At 45.6% G+C, this 12621-nt stretch overlaps 1 protein-coding gene across 1 annotated transcript in view; it reads left to right on the forward strand.

The window, feature by feature from the left end:
- Positions 1–12621, forward strand: part of AP3B1 (adaptor related protein complex 3 subunit beta 1) — a 2743269-nt gene that overhangs the window by 831770 nt on the left and 1898878 nt on the right. Inside the window, exon 12 of the mRNA XM_069627424.1 lies at positions 3809–3871. Coding sequence (XP_069483525.1) covers positions 3809–3871 — 63 coding nt within the window. The remainder of the gene's footprint in view (positions 1–3808; positions 3872–12621) is intronic.

Below are 12621 nucleotides of genomic sequence, written 5' to 3' on the forward strand. Positions count from 1 at the left end.
TACATTTTACCTTTGACCTTAAAAGGAGTATATTCCAGGTCAGACAGATATAAATTGTTCGTCATAAGTGTGGTCATGGACCCATTAATTCATTAAGTCAAAATAGTACAATCGCCACGATTGACAGATGCATCTGGTTTAAACAGGGTGCCAACGGGTGGGAAGAGGATGCTTCGTAATAGCTGTAATCTATGCCAAGAGATCATAGCTTCCAGCGAAACCAAGCCCAAAATATGTCGAATAGCGGCCAAAGGAACAAACGAAGGAAGAGAAAGAACGTGCTTCCAAAGAATAGATTCTACTTTGGGCCATAGTAACCCCTCTTCTTGCCTTTCACCTCAGCTCCATAAATCAGTCTTGGAATCAACATTTGATTATACAATCAACCATATTTATCATCAAATACTCAAAGTTGAGTAGCAGCCGAGACAGTTTTAAATTCAAGGGCCTGATTTGCCAAGAACAATGATCTGTTGGAGTTGAAAACTACGCCAAGGTATTTAAATTCAAATACTTCCATTTTCTGACCATATATGAACCAACCAAAATTTCTTCTACCTGACGATGGCTTGCACCGATTCATAATAAGGACCTTGGATTTAGGAACATTAATGTGCAGTCCAGGATCCTTTAAAATATTGATCAAGTGCCTTCAAAGAAGTTTGTAATCCCACTGCGTTGTAGTCCAGCAGAACAACATCATCTGCGTAAAGGAAGGTATTGCAATTTGATGGATTCCAGTTTAAGTGGGTTTGCAACAATGGTGGCCAAGGCTGCTCCTATCCCTAGAATATACATATTGAATAGGAATGGCGTTAACACGCAGCCCTGGCGAAGACAACATGTTGCATAAATCCATTCTGTGTAGTTCCCCCTTTGAACTAATCTGACCTTCAATCTAATATCTGTGTAGATGTTCCAAAATACTGACCATATATTCAGGGCAACCCCAATCCCTTAACATCTTTCAGAAGTGTAAGCGATCTACACAGTCAAATGCCTTTGTGATGTGTATAAATGCCATGTATAAATTTTTACTGGAACCGTAGTTTTGTTAGTAGATGAATTAGGAAACAATTAAGGGATGTACTGGCCCCCTTTCTGAAGCCAGATTGATTGATTGATTGATGTCAAATTTACCAGATCCCTCTGCCCAATGCTCCAAATCACGAAGTGAAAATCTCGAAGATCTTATACAAGGAATCAAGAGATAGGGCAGTAATTGTAGGATCTGCTTTATCTCCCGTTTTAAAGATCACCACAACTGTTTCCTCCTTCAGGTAGGCAGCAATTGATGACTCAACTGCACTTTACGGTACAGAAGCAATAAAACCTCTGCCCATAACAATGGAGTCGTTTTTAAAGTAAGATTTGTTAGGCCGTCGGGGCCTAGAGCGTTGGACTTTTTTGCCCTCTTGATTGCCCACACTATGTCCTCTCTGTCAATGTGCGCAGTTCCTCCCATGAGGAAAAAAGCACCAATCCTAGGCCAGGAGCCATGGTGGAGGTATTCATCCCGTTAGCACAGCCATTCAAGGTGTTCAAATGAGCCTCCCAAACTGAATCCCAAATTTGCTGTGCTTGTAGAGATATCTGAACCACTTGACCTTGAATCAACCGCCAAAAATTTGATGAGTCTCTTGAGTTCCATGTTGTTGAGTTCAATGCGGATAACATACATGCTTCGTCTTTTTGGAAAAGTAAGTACCTTTGGCCCCTTAGCCAATCTCTATACATTTAAGTTTCCTTATTAGCATGATAGCCACAGACCACAGGGCCCAACTTATTTGCTTTCCTAATATCCTGTCTTGATTTTCTTTTTTTAAACTCACAGCTAAGTAATATTTGTGAGAAAAGTCAGGACGTGCTGTCCTTTGAGACAGCATAGACGGGGGTAATAAGCCCTGAAATATGTTCTGTAAGTGTGGGCCAAAGATGTCGGAAGACCTGTCAATAAAGGTTCCCTCAAGTAAGTGTTGTTCTACTTTAATGTTAAAGAGATCAGCTATTTTAGGATGCCACAAGACCACTGGATCGCGGTGTCTGATCTCAATGAGGGGTAATGGGTTTGACATAGGTCCCACGTTGTTGTAACCTACCCATGAGAACATGAGCTGCGAGTGGTCGCTCTCCTCGTAATGTGTAACATTCAGACCATGAAAACTGGTCATCCTAAAATCCCAGGTGAACACGTAATCTAGTGTTGAACGATGGCTTCCGTTAGACAAGGTATATTTGAGTGAAATGTCACCCTCTGTTCTACCATTTAGAGATGTTGGGTCGCATTTATCTAGAAAAGAGCTTATCAATCTCCCTCTAGATCTGGCGTTTTGTGAGTATTGCCGGCCAGGGACTTGATTGTACCAGGCAGCATCTAGACATTCTGCATTAATGTCACCTATGATAAACGGATCGGTTTCTTTGGAAACACAAGGAAACTCAATGCACTTGATGATTATGAATACAAAGTCGACCAGACATGTTGAGGCAGGATTGTAATGGACGTTTAGTACAGCCAATGAATTCCCGACAAAATCAACAGCATCACACCAAGTAATCTTAATACCCAGGATATCACCACTAACCAGTGAAATATTTTCAACCCTAGAGCCTGGTGAAATTCGCCAGTCAGTCAGTAGGCCACATAAGGTCTTCCTTTTTGGGAATGCTCATGTGAGACAAGAAACCCATCCACAACTGGCATGTCTAACATAAAGGTTTCTGGTAGACAAATAAGATCCGCCTCATCCAAAAATGCTCCGTTACAGCAAAGATGGTAAAAACCTTGTGTGTTCTATGAGAGCAATCACGTGGCCAAATTTCAATTAGAGCCATTTTGCACCCGTTTGTGTTCTACGAGGGAATTAATCACTTCGGCCAAATCACATGAAACTGGGTTTTTTGTCACTAGGGTGACCTACACCAGTAGAACATGTGGAGTCCACTTTAAATTTAACCAGCAGGGGTTCACGTGGAATTAAATCAAAGCCTGACTGGGAATTTCACTTTGAGCGACAGAAAGCACTTCTTCACAATCATTAGTTAGCAAGTATCCCATGTTACATAGCCTCTGTGATTCCGCCATGACCAGATTCTTGTGGATGAGCCAACTGGCCTGGTGTATTTTCTGACGGATCATGCACCTTTGGCCAACAAGTCAAAGGAAGCTAAGAAATGGCCAAGATGCAGGGAGCTTGGACTCGAGGTGAGATCTTGTTAGCTGCTTAATATACGTACTGTCTTTCCCAGTTCTCAAAAGCTCCTGCTCTTAGTGCGTTCTGACACCGCTCCACTCCTGTGTGCACTGCGTTGGCTGTCTCTCTGGCATCCCGCGTTTCAGCTGTACCAGCAGTGTGAGATTAAGCGATGCTTCCGACCCCTACCACAGTGACAACAAAAATAGCCCTTTCTCACAGACTATGAATATGTAATCGATAAACCATGTGCATTGCTGTCTCAGAGAACTGAATCTGCCTCGACATGCATCCCTTTTGCAGTTCACAATGATTCTGCAACAACCTAGAATCGAGAGAGCGTGAATTCTGCACTTACGCTAAAGCGTGTATATGCAAGTGATGGGTAGGAGGTAGAAGAGTGAACAGAGTTGCGCACACTTTATATTGGTTGATATATTAACGTTACTCATTGCTTCTCAAGCGGCTACTTGAGGTTACAAGGCAGGCAAATTGTTTCTCTAAAGGATTGTTTAATGCATTTTTGTGATCGGATTTACTTTGAGTGTTGACTGTTATAAACCTTATGTATTCTTTCCTGTAAATGGTAAAAATGTGTTTTCTGTTTTCTTTAGTTGGAAATCCTGACAAATTTAGCAAATGATGCCAATATATCAACACTTCTTAGGGAATTCCAGGTGAGTACAAATTGCATGTTTGTTCATATAGTTTATCTGTATTATAGTATGTATAGGTAAAAACGTAGTCCTAATTACATAACTGGGCTATTACAGCTGAAGTGTTCTCTGACCTTTATAGTGAATAGTTTGTTCCCTAGGTAAATAGGTTAACATTACGTTTTTCTTGGCTTAAAGAGTGGTAGCTGTACACAAACAATAAAGGATGTCTCCTACAAGGGTAGTGGTGTAGATAGGAATGTAGGCTGACACAACATTCAAGCCAGGGAGCTCAATGCTCTTGCCTTGGGAACAGGACAATACTGAATGTCATGGACGTGATTGCTCAGTTGGACCAACTCAGTCATTCATCCTTAATTGAATAGAGCAAGTGGGTAATAAGTGACACTGATTTTTATAGTCCTTAGAAGCTGAACAAATCGGTCATAGATCGCTCTATAAATGAACACATTTTTCATTCAAAAAAAGTAATGACCGCACAGAGATATTTCTCTTTAAAATGTATATATGAATGTTGGTGCAAGTTACAGGTAGTTCAGCTTTCCAAAGTCTACCAAGAGTACCAATGTTCACTTTGATTTTCTTCTGTGCTGTATCTTCTAAGCTGTCGAGCAGCTGCAGGTCTCTGATGCATTTAGTTGTCAGGGCTCACGTTGTCTGATGCTCTTGCCCCTTTGTGTCAGAACTTCGGCGGGATCAGCGAGCAAGGCTAGATTGAGGGCAGGACTTCTTGAGAGTTTGCGATTCAGCTGGTTCCACTGGGTAAGAGAGAGAGAGCCATGTGTAATGGAAGGTCTAGATAATTCAGAAAATCTTGTGGCTGGGAAGTGTCTTGGCAGGTTGCTGGTTCAGACACGACCTCTCCTCAATCCTTCTGCAGGTTGACATCTTACTCTATGGTTCTCAACAGGTGTTACAAGATAAAAGAGCATATCCTTGATCAACCTAGTTTGAAAACAGCAAAGAACCACAGGGGCCTTGTGACAAACTGATAGGAATGACCCTTTAGTGCCGTATAAGCCACATGTTCTTATATGATACATGAGGTTAAGTTTCTTAATTTCTTTATCGAAAATATATATTTACATAAAGGTTTCATGATTAATGTCTCCCTTCTCCAATCCCCGCAAATATCCCTCAAATCCTTCTCTAAATTTGTGCATTGTACAATGTCTGTTTTAGACTGACAAGTCAATGATGAGCCATCTTTCCTTGTGCTAACATTTGCCACACCACGTGCCATAAGTAAAACCTCCTTTTCTGGTTGCCTTGAATCCCCTTTGTCCAACTTCTCAGTAGTGCAGTCTCTTTTCACCTTAATCTCTTTTGCCACTCCATTCATTTTCTAAGTACTTCCCAAAACCCCTCTCTTCTATTAACATCAAACACACAGATGTCTGCCTGCTCCCCTAGCTCCCTCTCGAAACCCCTTGAAGGTGTGGAAACCAGTGACATTTTACTTCTGGGTTTGTGGACAGCTATGGACGATGCAGAATGGAAGCCATCATTGTGGCTGTGAAATAGAAGCTCCTTCCATCTTGAGGGTTGCTAGTACACACTAAGATTAGATTTGTTGACAAGCACACGGATGCCCATAAAGCTGAGTCATAATAGAGTAAGCCACCATCTGTTACCCAGGTACACCTACCCGTACCACACATTAAATCATGAAGGTGAGTTGTTACCTGAGAACGGGATTAGCGTTCACGTGACTGCTGAGCCTTCATTCTGGTACTATTATGTGCGAAGGACAAAAACTACAATGGAGGTGGTTCAAGTCACGTGGGCAGTATTGCATAGTTCGGATAGCCCCCTAAAGCCAAGCCTCCAGGATGTATGGTTAGGCGGTCAATTGTTAATGTAACTGCCAAAATGTTTCATACAGACTTTCTTTAGGATTTATGGAATTAAGCAGGGTAGAAATCCCAAGATTTCTGTGCTTGGGGGCATCAATTTTGGAAAGGGCACACTATTTCGGTTTCCTGATCTATTTTAACACATCTGATTGGAATAAAACCCGTTTGACTTTGCTGCTGGTCTTTCTATTAGTTTATTAGGAAATGCGCTTCAAGTGTCTTCACCAAAGATGTATTTGCAGATATTTTGACTGAATAAACTAACTGCATATCTTCATGCTGCTCGGAAAATGCTTTTCTTAGGTTTATGTTGGTGAGAATGAATATGGACTTGCACTGGTTTGGGTTTTTAAAAAGGGGTTGTTTAAGATTTACTTGCTTAGGTACTGCCAAACGCCCCAGTTATACTGTTGCTGGTGAAGTGCCTTGGTCTGGGAATCTGCTTTGAAGGACATTCATTTGTGTTTGACAGGCTTTAATGCAATACCACCCGCCTGCAATGAATAATTTGAAAAAGTGAGAACCCTTGTTTTTTACCCTTATTTCTTCTCTCTCTCTCTCCATTAGTTTGGGCTATTAGTTGTTGCTTGTAACACCTAGAATCCGAAACTATAGCATTGGAGTACAGATGAGGAGAAATGGTATATTAGGAGGGGCAGGGGCACAAAGCTTGTAGGTGTTAGGTTATTTGTCCACCCATTGACTGCCTGTGGCCATGCTAATCCATATGGCTATTCCCACCCCGTTCCTGCCCTTCCCGCCCAAAACACTTCCTCATAGGAACTCTTTCAGCTTGCTTTAATCATGCCTTGCCATCAAACATGGCACTCCAAGTGACTTCTAGTGTTTTTCCAAAGCAGTCCTCTGAGAGTGAAGGACTTAATTGGAGCTGTAAATTGACTACAGAGTAATAAACATTCTGATGCTTGTTAATCTGCTTAAAATCAAATGCTGTGCATATGGTCCGACATCCAGTGGTAACCGTGGAGTATTGCATCTTGTCTTTCGAGGATCGAAAGGGGACGTCGGCATAGGCGTGTCTGTAACACTATTCCTATCGTGACGTGTAGTGTACCCAAAATCCCTCACGCGCCGAGGTCCCTTAGATTGTTTTTTTCCGCCCAGATAATTGGTCGCCCTTTGCAGAGCTCTTTCATAAGAGACATTGTTATTACCTTGTTCATCGACTTCGATTATCCCCTAAAAAGTCCTTTCGATGGTGCTTCCTGTACTACGCCGAAGACTGCAGTGGACTTTCGACGCCTGTGATCCGACGGCGGAGCCGTCCACGTGGCCGGGCCCTCTGGCCAGCCTACACAGTAGGGAGAGTGGGGTCGGGGTGGCCCTTTTCTTTCAGTTATGTCTTTCCTCTTTCCCCCTATTTGCTCCCTAGGTCTGGTCATGGCCCTTATTGCCTTTCGCTATGGAAAGGACGCCATTTAGGTTTTGCCCCTCTTGTAGGGCCAGTTACCCTTGGAAGGATGAGCACTCTAAGTGCAACAACTGTCTACCCCTTGACCACGACGAAGCGTGGTGCGCAACTCCTGCGCCCTAAAACGCTTAAGAAGAGCCGCGTTAAGCGGTGGACGGCCTATGGCATGTCGTGGGCTGGATCCTCTTCCCCCACCGCTGCACCTGCTGAAAGTGACGGTGGGACCAGTGATGACCAGGCATCCGTGGCGGATGCCATTGACCTTATGGCGGACTTTTCAGGGTCCGCTCGCCTATCCCTGACCCCGATAGGCCTGATGCGAGTCACGCTGTGGGACAAACACCCAACGACAGGGGCGTACAAGATCGCAACTCTAAGCACACAACCCTGGTCCTAGGCCTCAAAGTCAACCGGCACATTGCCCCGCTTCGCCGAACATCTCCGAAAGGATCGCTAGGATTGCTTCGGCAATAGGTTTGAAGGAGAGGTGCAAGGAGCGGCCTGCGGACGCGCCACAGCGTCCCGATGCTCATGGGGACTACGTAGAGAGTCCTGTGCCGTTGTCAAGCTCTATTGGAAACAAAGTTTGGTGCCGTAGGGAGGAAAATGAACATTTTCCACCCTTATACCCCTCTAGCTCATGTAGATGGACCAGAGAAAAATTTGAAAGGTGTATGGATAGATTGGAGAAAATTGTCTCGCTTTCAACCCTACCCCCAAGAGACCTCGGGAGGACCCTCCTTCTCTGCCTGCTTCTAAGTTTTGAAGATCTTTAGAACCCACTCAGGAAGATATCACTTGCCCCCTCTGAGTACAAGATCCATATGGACACGCATCAGGACATTCCTAGAAGACTACACTGTGGATGAACAGGCGGATCTGAACGCCCAATGCCAAGACTACGTCTCCAGGTATCCCCAGAACCGCTCCAACGGGAACAGACTTTGCATAGCATGGTCAGGGAAATGTGTTTGCTTTTCTCGCCGACTCCCCTCCTCAACAAGGTTGTGCACAAGATGCACCAGGAACCGGTGACCATGATATTGGTGGCTCCCATGTGGGACCCCCAACCCTGGTTCTCATCTGATTGAGATGTCCCTCTCCCCTCCTATGAAGTTGTCTGCTCGTACAACACGTTGTCTCAGGACAGAGGGGAAACACTACACCCATGCCCACAAACTCTGAACTTAGCGGCCTGGCTCCTTAAGTCATAGAGTTCGGACACCTTCAACTACCTCAAAGATGCATGAACATACTTAGGGAAGCTAGGAAACTTAACACCCGGTATTGCTATTCCAGTAAGTGGAAACGCTTTGTCATCTGGTGCAATACCAAAGGCATCAAACCCAATTGACTGCTCTCCTACCCACATTGTGTTGTACCTGACTCACTTATTGGACTCAGGACCGGTTTTTAATTCCCTAAAGGTTCATCTAGCTGCTCTCTCAGCATACACTACGTCACAACAAAAGGTGTCATGGTGGAAAATAAAAGTTATTAAGGCTTTCATGGAAGGGGTTAAAAGAATGTATCCCCCATTTCAAATCCAGCTCCTGGATGGGACCTAAATGTGGTTTTGACCAGCCTTATGGGGGTCTCCCTTTGAACTTATGCATAAGGCAAGTCTCAAAGACCTTACTTATGAGACGGCCTTTCAAATGGATTGTGTCCTCCAAAGTATTCCACATCTTTGACATGTAATGTCCACAGCTGTGCACTTCGGAAACCTTTTTGGCAGAGGGCGTCCTGCGTCAATTACGTCGGGCCGATGTCCCTGGAAGGCCTCCGTCGAGGGCAACGTCACCGGATGTTATAAATAGGACGCACGGCGCCCGTAGCCTCAGTTTAAGTTCCGTTTATTTTTGGCAAACATGTTTGCTTCGAGAACTCGGCGCGCCTCGTGTGTCTTCGCAGAGATGTGTTTTTCTTCGACCCCTCCGACGCCACGGTCTGGCTTTAATACTTGCCGGGACTGCAAGTCGAAAATGTCGATCACCGACCCGCATCGCATTTATTTGTGGTGCTTGGGCGAGAGTCGCGACACCGACGACTGTTCAAAATGCCATTCCCTTACTGCCAAGGCCTTGCAGGAGCGTAAGGGGAAGCTCCATGTAGGTAGGGGTTCTAAGCCCAGTAAGTCCCGTAAATCTAAGTCGAAATCGGAAGGGATCTCCACCGACGACTCGAGGGGCGACTCTCTGCATCAGGAGGAGGCCTTGGGTTCTCGGTCCCGGGGTGGTTCCCGCCATTCTTCTTCTTCATCGCGGCATTCTCGAAAGCACTGTTACTGATCGCCTTCCCCATTCTCCTCGGAGCATGGCACCGCAAGGAAAGTGGCATGACCGACGAAGTCCTCGACTCTGGCGGAATGGGCTGTTTTTAAGGGGCAGATGTTGGCGATATTTCAATCGCAGGGCACGGTTCCTTGCCGGCTTCGTTAGAAGGCGCGGCCGGAATGGTCTCGTACCGTGGCTCGCACGCCCTCGTGCTCGGGTCCGTGACATGACTCGCACCAGGAACCTTCGAGGTCACGTTCGGACAAGGCTTTGGATAGTCGCATGAGGCGTGCTTCCAGGTCTCGGTCCTAGTCTCTAGCGAGACCGCTGGAACCTGCTAAGGGCTCGAACCCGGCGTCGACTCGACGTCAACGCTTTTCCGTCTTATCAGCCCACAGCGCTGTCGGCACCAGTGTTAGGCAGAATTATATGCAGTACCCTTTGGGAACACCACACACAATTAAGACTACAAGTGACAGTACAAATTCACCTTTGGTACAAGCCTGTACTACACAGTTAAAGTGGTAGCGATGGCTGAGCAACCAGACTTATCTCAAGAGTAAGTGAGCAGTGCAAGATAGTTACACGAAGGACAGCAATTACTATGATTCAGGCAAACACTGACTCAAGGTATTCAAGTAAAAGTATATACGTTTATTTCACTCTTCAGTTGTATAACATTACACTATTATAAGCAGTCTAAAAATCACACTCTTAATACATCACACCACTTCCCTTAAATTCCAGACAAGTTAAGTTCACAAAATGAAGTGGGAGCAAAATGGCACTCCAGCAATTTAAAAGGGAGGGAAAGACAAAGTTAATAGAAATTAAATCAGTACTCGAGGGCAATTGAACAAGAGGAACTACAGAGATAGAATCAGGCAGTAAAGGCTTAGGGGCAAAGCCAATATGTCAAATGTCTTTTGCTCAAGATCATACAGTTCAGGGTAGTTCACTATAAAGTTTGTGGCACGGATTCCGGACGAGGTTGGTTGATAGAAAAGTTAGTTCAAAGAGAAGAAAAGGACACGCCGTCAGATTGGAGAAAGATTTCAAACACTTTCACCGCCGTCAATCACACAGCAGGGTGGCTGTCCTGGCAGGGACAGTCCCCTCAGCCAATCAAACAGGAGTGCGACTTGGGTTACCAAGGGAACGCATGGCAGGGGTCCGAAGATCCCTCCCTCACATCCTGCCTACCTAGACTTTCAGGCGCCTTAAGGGGGGCTTCTGTGCAGAAGCCCGTGAAAAGACGGCGAACAAAGGAATCATCCCTGGTTTGGCACGCAGAGAAAAACACGAGAAAGACTTTAACAAAAAGAAATGGCGAATAAACCCAGCTGGAGCCAAAATAAAATGTATTTGTTCAAGCGGGTTTATGTTCGAGGCTCATATAATGGCCTGAAACAATACCATGGTTATATAAGATAAAACCGCGGCAGAAACGTTAGGGTAGTTACCACTGCCACCAGCCAAGTCTTGATGTAAAGGGAGCGAAACAAGGCTCCAAGAGACACAGACAAAAAGGGATAAGAATTAACCCTTTCTAATACTCCATGTGAGATGGGGTGTACTGGGTCTGTGGTTTTAAAGTGACTAATAATAAAGTTAATGGCAACTTTACCTTTTCTGGGGGACAGTAGTCGGCCCCAGAAAATGGAGTCAGTGGGAAGTCTGAAAGACAACCCTGTGTCACTGCACTGAAGGTGCTGTGTAAAACACATGAAAAATATGAGGCCCGTAGGTGAGGCTCCAGTGCTCAAGATCACACAAAGCGAAAACACACACAGCAAAACACAAGTAAGAGTGGGAAAAAAGGCTCACACTCTTACCAGGTGAAAAAAATAAATCCTAGAAATCCAGCAAAGCTGCTGAGGGACTCATTGGGTAAGGGAAATCAGCCATTTGAGAATTCTCCATAACAACCAGTGTCGACTCCGAAGACTTTGGCGCTCACTACGCCGAGGTTGTCGACGCTCTTGGCGTCTAAGCCTTCGGCGCCCCTGATGCCTTCAGCGATTATTTTGCCTGTAGTTTGCCATTGGAGTACCCGGATGTGGTGGATCCTCCAAGGACGGGTACGGCAAAGACTGTGAGGCCAGTAATGGACTCCAGGCCCTCTTCTGTCCCCAGGCCAGGTTTTCACCTCTCTGGACGACCTATATGAAGAGGACGAAAGGTCTGAATTTGAGGACCCCAATGAGCATGATGTGACTCCAGTCTTTTCTGTAGACAGTCAATTGAAGGAGTTGAGGCAAACCCTTCATGATGCCAGTGGGTTGGACACTTCTACGGAAGTGGAATTTGGCAAGCCTGAGCCTGGGACTCATGTTGAGTTTTCGTACAGGCGGCTCATGGCTAGGGTCTTGGAGTACCTGGGCTGGTCCAGTCCTCCAAGATTTTGTGCAAGATGATCTAACGGACATTTTAGATCAAGGTCCGTCCTCTGACCCAGTGTTACCGTTTCATCTCACTTTACAGAAAAGGGTGGCAGCTGCTTGGCAGTCACTGGAATCTCTTCCGGCTGTTAAGTCTTTGGCAAAGAAGTACTGCCCTTCTGTTAGTGACCCCAGCTACTTATCCACTCAGCCCACTCCCGAGAGTTTGGTGGTTTAGGCAGCTATGGCCACCTCAAGGCAGGCGGCGTACCCTACCATTCTTCCAGATAGGGGCGACAAACGATTTGACGGTTGGGCTTGCAAGGTGTTTTCTGCGGGGAGTATGGTGTTGAAATCCGCCAGCTTCACTTGTGCCTTAGCAAGGTTTTCACACACTCTGTGGAACTGTTTCTCTAGCGGCTGAGCATATTCCTGAAGGGGATAAAAAGGGATGGGTTCCTTGTTCTCATGCAGGATGGCAAGGATGCCATGTGCGAATCCCTTCAGTCGGGTTTGGATACGGCCGACAGTGTTAGCCGGTCCATGGCTGCGAGCACCGTTATACGCAGGTTTGCGTGGTTGCAGAAGTCTGGTTTTGCCCCGGATGTGCAAGCCCGTCTTTTGAACATGTCCTTTGATGGCGCACACTTGTTTGGCAGCAAGGCTGACGAGAGCCTTGAGACGTTGCAGACCTCGAAAGCTGCGACAAAATCTTTAAGCGCAGCTGTGCATCAACCTCTGCCTTTTTGTCCTAGTGGACAACAGTGGAGGGGGAAGTTCTTTTCTTTACTACTCCTCCTTTGGT

The sequence above is a fragment of the Ambystoma mexicanum genome, chromosome 6p (assembly GCF_040938575.1).
Source record: "Ambystoma mexicanum isolate Mex_15411 chromosome 6p, UKY_AmexF1_1, whole genome shotgun sequence".
Classification (NCBI taxonomy): domain Eukaryota; kingdom Metazoa; phylum Chordata; class Amphibia; order Caudata; family Ambystomatidae; genus Ambystoma; species Ambystoma mexicanum.